We start from the raw sequence: 16770 nt of genomic DNA, 5'->3' as shown, positions 1-16770 counted from the left end.
TACCAGACCCATCCGCTCCAACCACATCAAAGGTACTGACCCGACTGGCTGACACTGGGCAGGAGGAGCCCACTCTCTTACGATGACTCACCTATACTTATCTAGGCTACAGAGAGATTTACATTCATGTTTAACGAGTAGCTCTGTAGTGCAAGTACTTGAGGTGGTGTGCTGTAGTCAACACTTAACACTCGATCAACTTGCTGAATATTTTGTTACTGTGTCAAATACTAAAGTGAAACGTTGAGCCCATAAAAGGTGTGATGCTCTCCACTGGTAGTAACTAGTATAATCTTGGCCTTGTAGCAGGTAAACTGTAACGTCACCCGCTGCACTAACCTTCTACCGTGATACCAATGAGACATGATCACATGAAATAACCCCAGGAATATAGTGTGGAGGGTGTGTTGTACTCTCAGGTGAAGTAAGGCTACTTGTCTTGTGTGTGTGTGTGTGAGAGTTAACATTAGTGTGCTTGTAGTGAGGCATCTGGAACATTGACACTTATGGCTGGTCATTTCCAAGGACCTCACCATACATTATCACGATAATCAGGTGCCGGTACATTATGTATTGCGGTTCTCACGATTCTATATGTATTGCGATTCAATACTGTGATTATTTTTTTTTAATTGCGTTTTTATGTTCCAAACATATTGCTCAGCATATGTCCACTACAGACGGACAAGAGAGAGCCATGAGAAAATGACTTTTGATCAGCTATAGAAATAAGTGCTGAAAACAAATTGGCTCCTTGTTCTCCATCTTATTTTTAAATAAGCTATGACTTTTGGTGCAGGTACAGCCAATTGCTGCAAAAATAACATTGCAATATTGTCAATACGATAGATTGTCAAATAATATCCTAATATGTAACGTTAACTGTATAGATTTCTTTCCCTCTTCACTAGTAACAATCCACATACGCAGCATGCTCACGCATACTGCTATGACCACATGGTATTACAGCCTGACAGCTCTGTTTTGAAAGACACCGTGAAAGTTAACAGGAGGGTTGAATATGCTTTCACAACGTTGCTGAGTGGTGTTGTACATTCTGAAATGGAACATGAGTTGCTAGTTGGGAGTTTTTTGCTTGAAGGTAGTACACGTCAGCAGTGATCTATGGTAGGGGAGTTGATGCTCCAATGTTCCAGTATGTCTTGGAATAGGCATTTTACAACGTTTTTGTTTCTCAAGGGCCATTAAATAAATGTTCACAAAAATACTTTACTATTGGATTCAAAATGGAGGGCCTGTCTAATCTCAGTTTATAGTCAAGAACTCAACAGGCCACTCGTTATGTGTGTGTGCCAGCCTGTTTCCATCGTCAGCAGGGTGATGACTCGTCAGTCTATCAGCATGGCTTTGTCCTCGGTCCTGCTTGTCAGAACAGGCTCGCTCTCTGTTTGCTAGTCCCTGAAACATGGCTGAACCAACTCACCAACCAATGGTCCCTCTGAAAGAGCATTACAGCTAGTCCACACTGACAGCCTGATACACCTTAATACAGTCCCACACTGCATTACCTTCAGACACACCAGGAAACAGCAGTTTTGACCTACGTGTTTAGAGATTGCTTACTTGTCTACGAGACGACACAAAAAGCTAATCACTGTAGCAGCAGTAGCAAGACGGGGTGAACATATGAGTGTCTTACTGACTGAACTCAACACTGTTAATACTGACATCCCTAATGTAGTACAATGAGGTGGCTCTATTCAGGTTAGATTTGACAAAGTCACTGAGTTGCACAAACATGTCCATGCCAAGAGCACAGTGGAACATGATTGGGTTGCACTTTGCCTGGTTGAAGGTTACCCACCTTCCCTTCTCCGGGGCTTTCCTGTGTGGAACGTGGGTGGCCCAGATGAACACCCCTCCCAAATTATGGCTCTGAGAAACCCTTCTGAATTAAACATTTCATTCTATTCAACCAGGACACTGCCTTCTGCTGTATTTGAAAATAACACCGTCCTTTGATGTTGAGGAAGGTGATAATGTTGCGTGTAATGTTGAGGAAGGCGTGAGTGATTTGTGGTGTATCTTAAAGAATGAAAGTGACATTGAAATGTTTTTTAAGCTGTTCTTTCTGCAGTTTGGGACAGGTCCTGCCTCGCACCCTTTCCACATGATTCAGTGCCACGCCCTCAGGCTCTCATCTTGTCTGCCATGGCCTGCCCTGCCTGCGTTGGCTTTTTGATTTGGTGCTCTCTTGCTCTCTCTCTCTCTCTCTCTCTCTCTCTCTCTCTCTCTCATTTGTAATTCAAGCACACAATGACATCACCCAGTGGCGGATGTGAGTGCAGCTGATTTCAGGGCATGATTTGACTGAGACGTATTTTGTTAAAGGGCGCCGCAGGTTTTCCTCTGAACTTAGGGTGTGTTCATGAATGTGACTAAACACTGGCGTGTGGGGTAATTTTGTATGTGGAGATGTATGTGATGTGAATAGTTAGGTATTGATCTAATTATGTGACTTTTTATACAGTTTGTAGCCTAACTCTGGTATCTGGACATTCCACAGTAACAGAATTACTCTATGACTCTAATTTCTTTACTTTAACATGAATGCTGAACAAAAACCATTGATTTCTAAGTTTGACGACCATCCAACTCTATGCACATTGACTACTTTAAACAATTTACACAAATGACACAAACACGTTTACTGGAAGAACTGTGTAGATGCGAAGTTTGGTAACAGTATTACGGTAAAATATGAACTCTTAATTTGGAGCAAATATTTAAAAGGTTTATTAAGGTTGAAAGATGTCTGCAGAAAGAATGAGGTGTCAGCTATGACATGACACCTTGAGTTAGAAAAGTCCATTTTGGTTAGTGAACTACAGCAGGTGAAGTGAATTTACACAGACTGCTTCAGCCTGGTTGGATAGGGAGCAGTGCTGCAGACACAAGGCACTAGCAGTGAAAAACAATTACCTGAGCCAGCCAGCACAGAGCCTGATGCACAACTCTTATGGGAAAACTGGATCATAGCAGAGGGCACAAATTGTTCTATGAATCACTTGGAACTCTTAGACTCCCAAATAACTCACCCATCAAATGCTTGACAATGGAAAACATAAAGCATATCGAAGCTAGTGCCTGTGAAAATGAGGTTATGATAAATGAAATTGCCTTAGCGAGGGGCTGTGTGTGTGAAGATGAGGTTTCATTCTTAATTGGCTGGCTGGCAGCAACTCTCTGCTAGTAATTGTAGGGAGGATCTCGCTGTGCTGTGGTGACCTTAAAGTGGCTCTCCCCTGACTCTGCTCTGTGCACCTGATAGTCAAAGCTGGGCAAGCTAGGTCCAGCATGGTGGAGGAGAGACAGGATATGTTGAAGTGGTGTGAAGGAGCTGTCGGTGGTTGAAGTCTGTTCTGAATGCTTCTAGTGAGCATTATTAGACATGTTATTGAAGACACTCCTCACAACAATAGTGCAGCGCTAGCTGGCTAACTGCTTAGCTCAAAGAGTTCAAGCAAAATCAATGAGAACCTTGCCTCTTTTACCTTGATGTATTGGGGATGAATGTTGTTCCTGCTGAACGGTGTTATTAATGGCATTGATAGGCTCCTGGCTCTAGGATGGTAGACCTGGACAGGGCCTGGGCCGGGCTGCAGAGAGCTGCCTGATTTTTCATCTGATGCATTGACCTCTGCGGCCGGGGGGGGGGGGGGGGGGGGTCAGGGATTGAATTACAGCTCCTATTGATTTGTTGTTCTCCCCCCCCCCCACTTTGTGCAGAACGCTATGGACAGGAAATGCATTCTCCGTCCTCACTGTGGCCTCATTAGAGCCAGTCAGGATGGCCAACTGTCAATCAGCCGCTGTCAGGGCATCCCTCCGCCTACTGAACACTGAGCCTGCCTCTACCTGGACCCAGTGGTTTTTTTCAATTGGGCCTTGAGCACTAGTACAGATAGGCCTGTATCAGTCGATTGCTATAATGTGAACATTTCAAGCGATCATAGCTTAGTTAAATTGACATTTTTGCTCGGGGCCCAGTGCTCTTTATGTCCTGTTCTGCATTGGACAGTTTGTACTGTTTGATCTAACCTGAGAGAGCTGATCCTGTTGTATGTTGTACTGCGTTCCTGAAGGAATGAGCAGTGTTTACTCTAAACAGAGATTGTGTGAGAGAGAGACTACACATGATCAGGTGTGTTAGGAGTTTGGTTAAGGAACGTTGCTTCTGAGAGAGAAACTGAGTTGCAGCAGAGCTTAGTATGTTGGGGTTTGGACCGAGGCCACATTATGGCACAGCCACATGCGGTCAATCATGGTCAGCAATACACAAAAACTGTCCTTCCCACTGTAGGCATATTGGTTTAAATGGCAAAGTAATTCAGTGCACTTTACTGCTCCTTCCATCATGAGGCTCACGAATGCCTGGTAAGTGTACTGTAGGGCAGGCAGGGTGTGACAAAGCAGGCCTTTGTGGAGTGTTTGTTCACGATACTGAGCCCTGGTTTGATTTGCTGAACTTGTGTTGTGAGAGACAGAGAAAGAAGAGCTACCACCTGAGAAAAACGGAGGTTTTGTTAGTGTTAATCTTATCTGTTTTTCTGGAATGTTTTGTGAACAAAATTAATCCTGTCTATGACCACGTCAGTTGATGTCATGTGGTTTGCTTTCAGTCTGCAAGCAGGGTTTAAAAGGAGACACAAACACACACTGGGTGTTTGTCGCCAGTAATGTGGGTGTGTGTGGGTGTGTGTGTCTGACTGATGGCTGTTGCTGGACAAAAACTATGATGTAATCCTATGACTTCTATGGGTGTGTCAGTTTGTTGTCGACTCAAACAGATTTAAGTATCTTACTACCTACCCATCATGCAGTGCTCTTTGTGGATGAGAGCAGCAGCTGCAGTGGGTGGCCGTGTGGCCGTGTTCTGTGCGCCAGGCCGGTGAAAGGTGACTGGGTGGCCGTGTTCTGTGCCCCAGGCCGGTGAAAGGTGACTGGGTGGCCGTGTTCTGTGCCCCAGGCCGGTGAAAGGTGACTGGGTGGCTGTGTTCTGTGCCCCAGGCCGGTGAAAGGTGACTGTGTGGCCGTGTTCTGTGCCCCAGGCCGGTGAAAGGTGACTGGGTGGCCGTGTTCTGTGCCCCAGGCCGGTGAAAGGTGACTGGGTGGCCGTGTTCTGTGCCCCAGGCCGGTGAAAGGTGACTGCTCCAGTATGGAGCCTCATGTCCAGCAGCATAGCTACTAGTGTTGTATGGTATACCGGTGCCATGGTAACATCACGGCACCAAAACCTCATACTTATCATTTTAGAATACTGTAGTACCGAGGGTGGGGAATGGCCAGGGGCCTCAAGATATGATATTATCACGATACTTAGCTGCCGATACGATATATATTGGGATACTACTCGCTATCTTGACATCTTGCTATCTTATCGTTAGTGTTGTCATGATAGTAACATTTTAATAACTACTCTGTGTGTTCAAAATACATTTTTATAGATGGAACTTTTGTTGGAAAGCTGCTGAATGTAGTTTGAATAGAGGTGTTGCTTTTTGGTTCTATGCTGCTCTGATGTATCAACCTCATTCTTCCAGTTCCTCCCTCCCTCTCTTCCTCACTCTGGTTCTTCCTCTCCCTCATACTGCAGTCGGGGATGACGCATCAGTATTGCTGTGGAGAGAACAGGAAGTGTAGTTTTGATAGGCCAGTGGAGAGGGAGCGCGAAAGCAGCTCTAATGACATGTTAGCCGCGCTGGACCATATCCAGGGAACACTCGCAGCATTTTGATGACATCACCTCCACCCCAGCCCCCCTCACCCAGCTATTGAAGAGAGGGCGTCAGCAAGCATCGGTCAGCGAACAGGAGCTAGTTACAGAAGGGAGGGGTTGTCCGCGAGCCAATGGAGAGGGAGAGGGCGACGGAGGGAGACTAGCCAACAGTGCTAGCAGTAGCAGGCTGGGACACGAGAAGAGTCGCTGCTCTGCTGCCGTTCCTCCCTCACACTGAGAGGAAAGTTTTCCTGCGGTGTTCATTCACCTCTGTGTTGTGTCTGCTGGGAGCAGGATGAGGGACTCAGTGGATTGGCTCGCCAGCGTGCGTTTGGATGGAATGCAGCTCTAGAGAGCCGTGAGGCTCCTTATCTGTGTCTCTGTTTTACTCTGAAACATCTAACAGCCTGACACTTTCCCAAGGGCCTCTCTGCACACAGCGGCTGACTGGGGTGTTTTCTATTGTTCACCATGACTCCTATATCCAGCTTCTCTGGAGAGTAGACCTGGGCTTCTGGCTCAGGACGAGAGGTGTGTGTTTTGGGAAAGAGGCGTGTGTTTTTGGGGTACCCTTTTTAACATCCCACAACCCTTAGTGGCGTCATGCTGAGCCTGCAGGATTCACTCTTCTTTGAGATCAGCATCAAGTCTCTGCTCAAGTCGTGGAGCGGCAGCTGTGAGTACCCTTGTGACAGTCCTCACACCAGCACGTGATGTTTACATGCCACACCTGGCCAACAACACGCTTATCTACCTCACACTCTCCTGGATTTACCACACGCATAAATACATTAATGATACCCATTTAATACTGCTTGTTCTCTTGGATGGCCACACAATGGTTTAATCAGAGCAGAAAGGGGGAAGTAGGGAAGGGTCTAGGTACAGTGGTAGACAGATGGGGGGGAGGGGGTTTGGTCCAGGTGTGCCCATCCGGTCTTGTTTGATCTATGTGCAGGTAGGAGTGGAGCGGGCTCTCTCTTTCTCCCCTCTCTACTGGCTCTCTCTTTCTCCCCTCTCTCTACTGGCTCTCTCTTTCTCCCCTCTCTCTACTGGCTCTCTCTTTCTCCCCTCTCTCTACTGGCTCTCTCTTTCTCCCCTCTCTCTACTGGCTCTCTCTTTCTCCCCTCTCTCTACTGGCTCTCTCTTTCTCCCCTCTCTCTACTGGCTCTCTCTTTCTCCCCTCTCTCTACTGGCTCTCTCTTTCTCCCCTCTCTCTACTGGCTCTCTCTTTCTCCCCTCTCTCTACTGGCTCTCTCTTTCGCCCCTCTCTCTACTGGCTCTCTCTTTCTCCCCTCTCTCTACTGGCTCTCTCTTTCTCCCCTCTCTCTACTGGCTCTCTCTTTCTCCCCTCTCTCTACTGGCTCTCTCTTTCTCCCCTCTCTCTACTGGCTCTCTCTTTCTCCCCTCTCTCTACTGGCTCTCTCTTTCTCCCCTCTCTCTACTGGCTCTCTCTTTCTCCCCTCTCTCTACTGGCTCTCTCTTTCTCCCCTCTCTCTACTGGCTCTCTCTTTCTCCCCTCTCTCTACTGGCTCTCTCTTTCTCCCCTCTCTCTACTGGCTCTCTCTTTCTCCCCTCTCTCTACTGGCTCTCTCTTTCTCCCCTCTCTCTACTGGCTCTCTCTTTGTGTCTTTCTCTGTGTCTCTGTGTCTCTGTCGCTCTTTCTCTGTGTCTCTCTCTGTCGCTCTCGCTCTCTGTCGCTCTTTCTGTGTCTCTGTCGCTCTTTCTGTGTCTCTCGCTCTGTCGCTCTCTCTGTCGCTCTCTCTGTCGCGCTCTCTGTCTCTCGCGCGCTCGCTCTCTGTGTCTCTCGCGCGCTCGCTCTCTGTGTCTCTCGCGCGCTCACTCTCTGTGTCTCTCGCACGCTCGCTCTCTGTGTCTCGCGCGCTCGCTCTCTGTGTCTCTGGCGCGCTCGCTCTCTCTGTCGCTCTCTGTCGCTCTGTGTCTCTGTCGCGCTCTCTGTGTCTCTGTCGCGCTCTCTGTGTCGCTCTCGCGCTCTCTGTGTCGCTCTCGCGCTCTCTGTGTCGCTCTCGCGCTCTCTGTGTCGCTCTCTGGCGCGCTCGCTCTGTGTCGCTCTCTGGCGCGCTCGCTCTGTGTCGCTCTCTGGTGCGCTCGCTCTGTGTCGCTCTCTGGCGCGCTCGCTCTGTGTGTCGCTCTCTGGCGCGCTCGCTCTGTGTGTCGCTCTCTGGCGCGCTCGCTCTGTGTGTCGCTCTCTGGCGCGCTCGCTCTGTGTGTCGCTCTCTGGCGCGCTCGCTCTGTGTGTCGCTCTCTGGCGCGCTCGCTCTGTCGCTCGCTCTCGCGCTCTCTCTGTCGTGCTCGCGCTCTGTCGCTCTCGCTCTCTGTCGCTCTTTCTGTGTCTCTCGCTCTGTCGCTCTCTCTGTCGCGCTCTCTGTCGCTCGCGCGCTCGCTCTCTGTGTCTCTCGCACGCTCGCTCTCTGTGTCTCTCGCACGCTCGCTCTGTCTCTCACGCGCTCGCTCTGTGTCTCTCGCGCGCTCGCTCTCTGTGTCTCTCGCGCGCTCGCTCTCTGTCTCTCGTGCGCTCGCTCTCTGTGTCTCTCGCGCGCTCGCTCTCTGTGTCTCTCGCGCGCTCGCTCTCTGTGTCTCTCGCGCGCTCGCTCTCTGTCTCTCGCGCGCTCGCTCTCTGTGTCTCTCGCACGCTCGCTCTCTGTGTCTCTCGCACGCTCGCTCTCTGTGTCTCTCGCGCGCTCGCTCTCTGTGTCTCTCGCGCGCTCGCTCTCTGTGTCTCTGACGCGCTCGCTCTCTCTGTCGCTCTCTGTCGCTCTGTGTCTCTGTCGCGCACTCTGTGTCGCTCTCGCGCTCTCTGTGTCGCTCTCGCGCTCGCTCTGTGTCGCTCTCTGGCGCGCTCGCTCTGTGTCGCTCTCTGGCGCGCTCGCTCTGTGTGTCGCTCTCTGGCGCGCTCGCTCTGTGTGTCGCTCTCTGGCGCGCTCGCTCTGTGTGTCGCTCTCTGGCGCGCTCGCTCTGTGTGTCGCTCTCTGGCGCGCTCGCTCTGTCGCTCGCTCTCGCGCTCTCTCTGTCGCGCTCTGTCGCTCTTTCTGTGTCTCTGTCGCTCTTTCTGTGTCTCTGTCGCTCTTTCTGTGTCTCTCGCTCTGTCGCTCTCGCTCTGTCGCTCTCTAGTAATAGCAATAACAATAATAGTAATAATAAGTAAGTTACTGTTTACTATACATATGTTATTATTCAGTCTCTCAGGCCAATACATATTTGGCTGCAAGAGGAGCCATTGCTCCTTCGCCCATGAGTATTTTTAGTTTTTCCTCTGGGTTTAATAAGTTGACATTTTGAATAAATGTAGTAATTTCTCTGAATAAGGAATCTCTTGGTGAGGAATATTTCTCACAGTAAAGGAGAAAGTGCATGTTTTTCTGTCGTGCAGTGACCACATACACACTCCTCTTTGGGGAGCCATGTCTTTTTATGTCTGCTGGTTTCTATTGCCAATCGGTGGTCACTCAGCCTGTACTTGGTAAGGATCTGTCTCTGCTTCGTATCTCTGACAGAGTAGAGATAATCAGCCAATTCATATTCTCTGTTTAGGGTCAGACAGCAATTTTGTCGGCTTTGGATTTTGTTTCGTTTTTCCAATGTTGTTAATGAGTCCTTTGATTGGTTCATGATTTTGTTAATTGAAATTCTTTCTTTTGAAGCAGTGCTGGTGTCAGCTTGGTTGGTGAGGTCCAACACCAGCTGACAGAGGGCTCGTTTCTGGGCTCAGCTCTTGGGTTTGAAGTGCTGTAAATTGCAGACTTGAATTTGGACTTGAATTTAGATGTAGCCAAAAATGTTATGATCTTTTCTCTATTTTCATTACCACTGGAAAGCGGCCCAATTCTGCCCTACATGCATTAGTTGGTGTATTTCTCTGGACTTGTAGAATTTTCCGACAGAATTCTGCATGTAGGGCTTCAATAGGATATTTGTCCCACATTTTGAAGTCCAGTGTACTGAGTGGCCCCCAAACCTCACTTCCATAAAGAGCTATTGGTAGGATTACACTGTCAGATATTTTGGTCCAAATTCTAATTGGGATGTTGATTTTAAATAATATTTTTATTGCATACAATGCTCTGCAGGCTTTTTCTCTGAGTGCATTCACTGCCATATTAAAGTTTCCCGATGCATATATGGTCAGACCAAGGTACAAGTACATTTTAGTGTGTTTAATTATGGTGTTGTTCAGGGTAAATTGATATTTGTGTTTCCGACATCTGGGTTTTTTAAAAGATTTGGACTCAAACTGCAGCCTTGAATCACACCTCGACGTTGTGAAAATAATTCTGTTCTTTGGTTTTTGGTTTTTATTGCACACTTGTCATACACCTTACCACCAAGCCCGCTTGGAGAATTTTGTAGAATAGTCCTTCGTGCCAAATAGAATCAAATGCTTTTTTAAAGTCAATAAAGCAAACAAAGATTTTGCTTAGTTCTTGTTGGGTTATTGGGTAATCTAATGGATTTTGGTTGTTTTTAATGACTAATTCAAGGATGTTACATTTTCTTGAATTTCTAATTGGTTCTGTTCTTTTTGTGGGATGTTTTTGTATAGATTATCAAAATAGGTTTTCCAAATTCCTTCATCTTGTATGGCTAATTCTTGTGGCTTTGTCGTGCTTAAATTGTTCCACATGTCCCATAACTGATTTTGGTCAATTCCGTTTTCAATTTCATCTAGTGTCTTGTTGGTATAATTCAATTTCTTGCGTTTCAGTGTATGTTTATGCTGTTTGGGAGTATTCATAGCGTAGCTCTGGGTTGTTTTGCTGCTTATGTTTTTCATTTGACATTTGTTTTAGGTGTTTTCTAATTGTTTTACATTCGTTGTAAAACCATTTTTCAGAAACATTTTGTTTCTGATGTTGCATTTCTTTGGTTTTCTCAAATTTGCTTTTGATGCTGCTTTTTTGAATATGCAGTTGATGTTATGAGTAGCTGAATTGACAGCTTCATTGTTTTAGTATTGTGAGTTATCGAAGAACTGTATAGAGTTCATCAATTCATTTGAGTTCAATGTTTCAATGAATCTCTCTGCACTGTTTTGAGCCCATCTGCACGATTGGTTTATGTTGTAGAGTTTATTTGGCTATTTTCCTTTGAGTATTGCCGGTTATTTTCTTCAGAAACACATTGATCTGACAATGGTGTCTGTGGTCTGCCAGTGAATGCACTAATGGAGGAGGGGTCAATGTCAGTGATGGCATAATCGACTACACTTGTCCCAAGAGCTGAGCAGTAAGTAAACCGACCTAAAGAGTCCCCTCTGATTCTACCATTAAGCATGTACAGGCCTAAGGCTCGACAGAGATGCACTAACGCCTTCCCATTTTTGTTCAGTATTTGGTCAGGACTGTTTCTATTATTTATAATAGGGCTACTGTACAAGGAGGGGTGTCCAAATATGTGGTGGTTACCTCCCTCATCAGTGTAGTCAGGCTCAGAACCTGTTCTTGCATTGAAATCTCCACAAAGAAGCACTTTACCCTCTGCCTGAAATGGAATGATTTCTGTATGGAGATTGTCAAAAAACGGATCATCATATGATGAATCTGAAGGAGGAGAATTAGCTGCATATATGTATACGTCATTGTCACAATAGATTGTACCTTTAAGTTTTAGCCAAATGTGGTTAGTACCTTTTTTCTTGCTTATGACAAATATTTCCATCAGAGTCCCGGCCCCGTTTAACATTTTTATGTTTGATTAATGGCAGTAAACTTTCTCTATAGCCTGAGGGACACTGAGTATCTATGTCTCCACCACACCATGTTTCCAGTAGGATTATGATGTCCTTGATGTTTTTAATCAATTCTGGATTTGTTGTTTTATAACCAAAATGTGAAGAGAGCTGATAGTTAATGATCTCATTTATAATAAGTGATATTCACTGGTTTGAGTAAAATACATTGAAAAAATAAAGAATAAATCTATACACACACTTTTTTTAATTGAACCTTTTATTTAACTAGGCAAGTCAGTTAAGAACAAATTCTTATTTACAATGACGTCCTTAACTGCCTTGTTCAGGGGCAGAACAACAGATTTTTACCTTGTCAGCTCAGGGATTCGATCCAGCAACCGTTCGGTTACTGGCCCAACGCTCTAACCACTAGGTTACCTGCCACCCCTTACCATTACTTATTATTATAATACCAGTGCCAATAAAATAAAGAATAGTTGTAAACAAATGAATAAGAATGGAATAAGATTGTGCAATCGTCAACTGTGTGTGTGTGAATTTAGGGTCTGTCTAGAGCAGTAGTCTGCATATTAGATGCAGTAGTTGGCACACCTCTCCCATCTCTTTTAGTTCTTGGTGTATTTTGCCAGAGGTTACCTCAGCATATGTAGGCTGATGGTCTGAATGATACATGGTGTGTTGTGATGGGCTGGGTCCGGGTACTGTCCTGATCAAGATGTACATTATGGTATAAGTGTTGACATGTCAGAGTGGGGTGGTGAGGCACAGTCCACAGTCATCTGTTGATTTATATTGTCCATCAACTGTCCTGGGAAGTCTTTTCATGGTAGAATGCTGGACAGAACTATATTGGTTGTTGGGAACATAGCCTGTGCCTGTTCTGCCACTCTTCTCACTGCCCCAGATACAGTTGAAGTCAGAGGTTTACATACACTTACGTTGGAGTCATTAAAACTCATTTTTCAACCACTTCACAAATTTCTTGTTAACAAACTATAGTTTTGGCAAGTTGGTTAGGACATCTACTTTGTGCATGACAGAAGTCATTTTTCCAACAATTGTTTACGGACAGATTATTTCACTTATAATTCACTGTGTCACAATTCCAGTGGGTCAGAAGTTTACATACACTAAGTTGACTGTGCCTTTAAACAGCTTGGAAAATTCCAGAAAATGATGTCATGGCTTTAGAAGCTTCTGATAGGCTAATTGACATCATTTGAGTCAATTGGAGGTGTACCTGTGGATGTATTTCAAGGCCTACTTTCAAACCCGGTGCCTCTTTGCATAACATCATGGGAAAATCAAAAGAAATCAGCAATTTCCAAACGCCTGAAGGTACCGCGTTCATCTGTATAAACAATAGTACGCAAGTATAAAAACCATCGGACCGCGCAGCCGTCATACCGCTCAGGAAGGAGATGCGTTCTGTCTCCTAGAGATGAACGTACTTTGGTGTGAAAAGTGCAAATCAACCCCAGAACAACAGCAAAGGACCTTGTGAAGATGCTGGAGGAAACGGGTACAAAAGTATCGATATCCACAGTAAAACGAGTCCTATATCGACATAACCTGAAAGGCCATTAAGCAAGGAAGAAACTACTGCTCCAAAACCGCCATAAAAAAGACAGACTACTGTTTGCAACTGCACATGGGGACAAAGATCGTACTTTTTGGAGAAATGTCCTTGGCCAAAATGAACATCGTTATGTATGGAGGAAAAAGAGGGAGGTGCTTTGCTGCAGGAGGGACTCGTGCACTTCACAAAATAGATGGCATAATGAGGTAGGAAAAATATGTGGATATATTGAAGCAACATCTCAAGACCTCAGTCAGGAAGTTAAAGCTTGGTCGCAATTGGATCTTCGAAATGGACAATGACCCCAAACATACTTTCAAAGTTGTGGCAAAATGGCTTAAGGACAACAAATTCAAGGTATTGGAGTGGCCGTGATGTTTTAGGCCGAGGTATGTATAGTTTTTTTGTGTGCTTTAGGGCAACAGAGTCTAGATTACATTTTTGTATTTGTGGTCCTGGGAACTGGACCTTATTTGGAACACCATTATTTTTGTTTTACTGTGATTTACTGTCAGGGCCCAGGTCTGACAGATTCTGGGCAGAAGATATAGGTGCTGCTGTCGGCCCTCCTTGGTTGGGGACAGAAGCACCAGATCATCAGTAAAGAGTAGACATTTGACTTCAGATTCTAGTAGGGTGAGGCCGGGTGCTGCATACTGTTCTAGTGCCCTCGCCAATTCTTTGATATATATGTTGAAGAGGGTGGGCCTTAAGCTGCATCCCTGTCTCACCCTGCGGCCCTGTGGAAAGAAATGTGTTTTTTGCCAACTTTAACCTCGCACTTGTTTGTGTACATGGATTTTATAATGTGTTTTTCCCCCAACACCACTTTCCATCAATTTGTATAGCAGACCCTCGTGCCAATTTGAGTTGAAAGCTTTGTTGAAATCAACAAAGCATGAGAAGACTTTGCCTTTGTTTTGGTTTGTTTGTCAATTAATTTGTGCAGGGTGAAATACGTGGTCTGTTGTACGGTAATTTGGTCAAAGGCCAATTTGACATTTACTCAGTACATTGTTTTCACTGAGGAAATGTACGAGTCTGCTGTTAATGATAATGCAGAGGATTTTCCCAAGGTTGCTGTTGATGAATATCCCACAGTAGTTATTGGGGTCGAATTTATGTCCACTTTTGTGGAGTGGGGTGATCATTCCTGGGTTCCAAATATTGGGGAAGATGCCAGAGCTGAGGATGATGTTAGAGTTTAATATAGCCGCTCACACACAGCAGCTACGTTCGGATCTGTGCAGGCCCTTCAGACAACTCAGTTAAAATTACACATACCTGTGACAATCAGATCCAACCCGTGACATTTACAATTATGCATCTGGGTGCACTCGGGTCCCAGGTACAGGTGGATCTGTGAATACTTTTTTTAAGCACAAAACAATTCAGGGAACAGGGATCTTGAAAATCAGACGGTCTGTATTTTGAAATCCCCTGGCATATCGCCAATGCCTAACCGTGAGAGAGAGTCATTTATGCTGCTGCTCTTACGTTTCATGAGAGTGATGCTTGTAACTTGTTGTTGTTGGCCAATAATAAGTGGCAATAGGCTACAGTCAGAGCCTCTGTTTGTGGCTGAAGTTAGGACCGATCTAGTCAATGGAAGATGGAATTAAAAGTTAAAGGAAAAGGATGGTCATTATAGCCTAACAGCCAACATGTAGGCTCCTACTTAATATTCTGAATGGAGTGGTTGTTATTTGTATCTGTAGGATGTGAATGCGCGTGCACTGCAGCCTCAGTTAGCCTAGCTAACGTTAGCTAGGCTAACTAGCTTCTCCCGGTTTGATGCAGTCAAGACAGGTACTACGTAAACATATATTTTATAAATAACCTACTATAGCGCGAGTCGGCTTGGTTGCTGTCTCTCCCTCCCTGCTCCCCATGTCACTTTCTCACAGTACGGCCCCTCCCCCGACTGCTGGAGCAGCATCTCTTTCTCTGCTTTATCAGTTCCGGTTAATAAAGTAGCTCAAATGCCTTTTCTGCTGCTTTCCTCACTTGTATCGGACCGGGTCTGGAGCTGACCAGGTCTATATGGAACGGTGTTGGTTGTCCTCGGCTCTGTTCAGAACAGTTCTCTATATTTGAATAAATAATTTATGCATATCGGGTCCAGGTGGGAAAGCCCCAGGTCCACTTCGTGAATGGGTCCAACTTTTTGGATCCGTTGAGACATTTACCCTCTTATGTGCACTTCTGGTAGTACTGTATACCCCTGTATGGTACAGAGACTGTATGAAAATCTGGAAACTGCCAAACCCTACTCTGGCTCTCGCTCTGTCTGTATCTTGGTAGCGCTCTGTCTGTATCTCTGGTTTAACTCCAGTTATGGATGTGTCACAGCAAACTAAAAGGTCCTCAATGATGTCAACATTGCCCTTGATTCTAAGCAATATTGTGCAGATATTTTTATTTACTTGGCCAAAGCTTTTGATACGGTAGACAATTCCTTTCTCGTGGGATGTATTGGTGTCTCTGAGGGGTCAGTTTACTAACTACCTCAGAGTTTAGTGTATAAAGTGAGCAAATCTGCTGTCTCAGCCACTGCCTGTCACCAAGAGAGTACCCCAAGGCTCGATCCTAGGCCCCACGCTCTTCTCAATTTTCATTAACAACATAGCTCAGGCAGTAGGAAGCTCTCTCATCCATTTATATGCAGATGATAGTCTTACACTCAGCTGGCCCCTCCCTGGATTTTGTGTCAAATGCGCTACAACAAAGCTTTCTTAGTGTCCAACAAGCTTTCTCTACCCTTAACCTTGTTCTGAACACCTCCAAAACAAATGTCAGGTGGTTTGGTAAGAGGAATGCCCCTCACCCCACAGGTGTTATTACTATTTTATTACTAATAAAATATCTCGGTCGCTCTCTGTCATCCCCTGGGATGGCTAATGTTTCCTCATTGATCGGTCTTCTCATTGACTCCCATTTATTATTGGTATACAGCACAGATCACATCAGAGTGCCTGTACTCCATCCTTTTGACCTTACTCATCGTCCAGACTACTGGAAGGTTACAGTGAGGGCCATTACTGAAGCGGTGTGTTTGCTTCAATACATCTGTTATTTTGATTATCAAGAAATAAACACATTGGAAATAGTCCGTTTTCTGGAACAGTGATGACCGTTTTGACTATGACTAAACCTATTCTGCCTTAGTCTCATAATATTTACCTAATACTTCCACAGGATCTGTGGCCCAGTGAATTTATCATTTTAGTAACCTATTTCTGATCGATTAATTTATGTTGTGTGTCATGTTCAAGCAAAATTAGTGGTGCTTTATTTTCGATTGCCACACTGCTACTAGCACCCTAATTGTAAACTGAAGAGGTCACCTCTAACGGTCGGTAATTCAGTCTGCCTCAGTAGCTAGCTGCTGACTCCTTGTAAAATGATCAGTAGAAAAGCAAGCTGACCGTTGGGTAAACATTTTTTTTCTCCCTTTGCCTCTCTTTCTCTAATGAATGCCCCCTCTCCCCTCTGTCCCCCCTCTGTTGGCTGCCAACTCTTCGTCATTGGACCTCTCAGTAAGAACAATGAGGAGTAAGGCCTAGTTTCAGCAACTGTCACTATGCTACTCTGCCAAAACTTTAATCTCCCGCGCTCTCTTCCTTTTTCTTTCATTCTTTTCCCCCTATATTTGATGTTCCAGAATGTTCCAGCCCCCTGTGTACTCTGTCCTGCTCAGCCTGTCCTCAGCTCCTCTGCAGTCACAAGTATTCAGCCAAA

The 16770-nt window shown here is 45.5% G+C and overlaps 1 protein-coding gene across 21 annotated transcripts in view; it reads left to right on the top strand.

Moving 5' to 3' along the window:
• The window catches only part of LOC106560257 (protein furry homolog-like), an 89893-nt gene that overhangs the window by 18596 nt on the left and 54527 nt on the right, over positions 1–16770 (top strand). For 9 of the 21 annotated variants that reach the window (XM_014122960.3, XM_082956943.1, XM_082956932.1 and 6 more), the window contains exon 1: positions 5920–6416. The exons of 8 other annotated variants lie outside the window; for them this stretch is intronic. In XM_014122960.3, coding sequence (XP_013978435.3) covers positions 6344–6416 — 73 coding nt within the window. In that variant the 5' untranslated portion in view covers positions 5920–6343. Of the gene's footprint in view, positions 1–5915; positions 6417–16770 lie in introns of those variants that run through there. 4 more of the 21 variants (XM_082956926.1, XM_082956931.1, XM_082956924.1 and 1 more) reach the window with 2 other exon arrangements.

The sequence above is a fragment of the Salmo salar genome, chromosome 10, assembly GCF_965601325.2.
Source record: "Salmo salar chromosome 10, fSalSal1, whole genome shotgun sequence".
Taxonomy (NCBI): Eukaryota; Metazoa; Chordata; class Actinopteri; order Salmoniformes; family Salmonidae; genus Salmo; species Salmo salar.
This window is presented reverse-complemented; position numbering and strand designations above follow the sequence as displayed.